General features: G+C 36.4%; 1 protein-coding gene across 1 annotated transcript; it reads right to left on the minus strand.

Moving 5' to 3' along the window:
• Positions 1-545: 545 nt before the first annotated feature.
• LOC145678314 (glutamate receptor ionotropic, kainate 1-like) lies at positions 546-2531 on the minus strand (the record flags this gene model as incomplete). The annotated part of the gene is made up of 2 exons (XM_081748323.1): positions 546-1928; positions 2374-2531. Coding segments are annotated over 2 exons (1541 nt in total), but the record flags the coding sequence as incomplete, so codon positions are not given.
• Between the last annotated feature and the right edge of the window lie 542 nt (positions 2532-3073).

Here is a 3073-nt window from a genome sequence, read left to right on the forward strand (position 1 = left end):
CCCTTTCCTTGGCATTGCGCATACACTAAGACATCCGTGTCCTAGCAGCCATTTTGGTGTTTTATACTTGTACAAGTATTTACTTTATTATTCAAGTTACATCAAAATTAATATATATCTTTGATACATTTTGGTAGTTTTGGTATCATCAATTCGTTACCACTGTCATCATCTTCACGAACTTCATTTATTACTTCTGACAGTTTATCAACTGCAAGCACCTCTTTGTTACGTCAAGCAGCCATTGCAAATCAGCTGATTACACGATTTCAACAGTGAATCAGTATGCCTACACACACACAAACAAAGAAAATAACGCTTACCCGTAAGTAACAACATTTAAGAAGTGTATTATGTACGCACGAACGATGTCTGCTGTTTTGCAATGTTGCCAGACCCACTAACTAATACAATGGCAAAGAGTGAAAACACACCGAAGGCACGAAAAGGTTGGAATGTCGCCAGCGTGTTATCATGCCGACGCCAGCGAAAGTGTTAAATTTATCACATGACAAAATACACTAGATACTCTACTTTAGTCTCACCTTGCTAGTCAATTGCCGACCCTGAACGACTACTGATTTACATTTAAATATACATTTGTTCATTGAGTCTTTGGTGAACTTCTTTAAACACTTTCTATAACCTAGAACAGTTTCTGAAGAAAATGTTATAAACGAAAAGATACACCCAGCTGACAACAGAAGGAAGGCTCCCTGCAATGCAGGCATGCCTATTGCGGAGTGGCCAACGGTACTTTTATCAGATTTATGGAAAAGAAGATCTGTGGTCTCATTTGAGTGCAACAAAATCATATGTTTTTGCCAATAGTTGATGACTCCAGTTTCCAAAAGCTGTTGGATGACTCTGTTGAATTTATTTGTGTATGGAGAATATCTTTGCAACATAATGATAATATCAACTTTGTAAATGCACTCTTTCATTACGTGCAACGTCTTTAATGCACCTTTATCAATATGTTCAGTACAACCTATGTTGCCAGATTCTAAATATTCTGTAAAAACACCATATTTTCTGGAGTACACTTTCTCAGTCATACTGCTTCCGTTGTCAAACACAAATCGATTATGCAATTCCTGCTCTGATGGTTCTTTAGATGTTCCTAACATGTCATACATTCCTTCTTCATACGCAACCCATGATAGACCACTTCGCAGGAAATCGCTAAGAGTTTCAATAGGATAGCCATGAAAGGGGACCGTCAGAGAGGAGATTAATTCCGTACAATATGCGTAACTCATTACCATCAATGTAAACAAAGTTGACATGTAAATATGACGCATTGACTCTTCTTCCGGAAAACTTGTTCCTAATTGGGATAATAAACTTAAAATGCTCAGAACGCTTCGCTGATATTCTAAGTATTTTGTTGTAGGACGAAATGGAAACAGAAATTTTAAAACGCATGCAAATAGATAATGTAGAAGAGAACAAAAGAAACAAAATATTAAAAGTGCAATCCATACTTCAGGTTTCAAGGGCTGTAGGAATGAAGAAAGTTTGAAGGTAGCTTGCGGATGAGGTACCAACAGCGTCAAACAAAGCTTCATGTAAGGCAATGTAGTATCAATTGGTTTTATTCCTTCCTCTTGAAGCCAACACGCTGAAAGACCAACATCTGCAACGTGGCTTACAATATCCCATATCATCCCAGTTCCACTGCCATTATCATATAGTTCACCCCATTCAGCTTCCGGGAAAAAAGCTATCCATGTGAAGTTATAGAAATTAGCTATTTCCTGGAAAAGAAGAAACTCCACTCCTGAATAGTTGGAATCTATCGCAATGTAATCACTTGATTCAACTGTAAACGGAGTGTACCATGAAGTTGTAAGCGTTAACACTTGACCTTGCATGCTGTTTGCTCTGTTAGCATATAAATCTTGATTGAATGCCAACAAATCATTCTGCGAAGTACCAAAGAGAGTTATAGTATTCAAGTGAGTGAGTAATTGGCAGGAACTGTTAACATTTGTGCTGTCGCAATCTGCTAGCAATGCATTAGGGAACAGATGCCACAGTTCATTGTTTAGGATAGACTTAAGTGGTAAATTCGCGTGCGAGCAAGGGAAGAAGAAGAAATAAGCACTTCTGTCAAGTGAAGAATGGTGAACACCTATATCTAAGAAGGTTCTAAGTAATTCCACATCCGTAATTAGTAACATATAAAACCGACAATAATTCAAATATATTGCCAATTGTAAGTTATGTCGCATTGTTGGTGACTGTACATCATAGGTCTGACCAATGTTAATGAAGATAATTGAATTAAGATCTTGAGTATTATGAAAAATTGTCGAAAGAATTTCGTTTGAAAAAAAACAGTCACCAATCACTAATACGTATACGCACTGAGATGTCTTCAAGAAGTTCCTTGTTACTTGTGATATCACATTCAATGTTAGTAGTTGCGGAGAATCCACTAAAATGTCGGTCGCTTCCTGAACCATCAACGAACTGCTGATTATTGTTACAATTAGCATCCAACAAATTTCCATCGAGTTCAAATTCTGAAATACATAGAAAATCGACATAAGAAAAGTCAGTATTTATATTAACTCACAATTTGAGCTGAGTGAGCCAAGATCTTTATAGTTTACCTTTAGTATCTTTGTTCCTAACTCTTTTTATGCTTTTGGAATTATTTTTAGATTTTGCGTCCTTTCTGATAACTGTCTAATATTACCGTAATTAACCAGAATGGAATAAAATAATAAAAACGGTATTTTAAAGCCTTTTAGGACATTTTTTTTTAAATAATTTTGTAGACTTTCACTCAATCAGCTATTGGATCAAGACTATTAACTCTAGAACCATGGGTCGGCCCTCATTTTGTTCAAAATGATGCAACGTTTCCAACTGTAACACTCAATTTTCCCTATTGTGTACCTGGGACGGAAAATTCCCATCCAAAGTGACTTCATATATACATACATACAGCCATATGGAAATTTACGGCTAAAGTGTACCATTTAGAAGTGTCCACCGCTGTACATGACACAGACATCTGAATTGTACCAAAAAGAGTTTTCCTTTATTGTAAAGAGACTGA

This window comes from Thermobia domestica, unplaced genomic scaffold (genome assembly GCF_964235325.1).
Source record: "Thermobia domestica unplaced genomic scaffold, izTheDome1.hap1.1 HAP1_SCAFFOLD_2421, whole genome shotgun sequence".
Taxonomy (NCBI): domain Eukaryota; kingdom Metazoa; phylum Arthropoda; class Insecta; order Zygentoma; family Lepismatidae; genus Thermobia; species Thermobia domestica.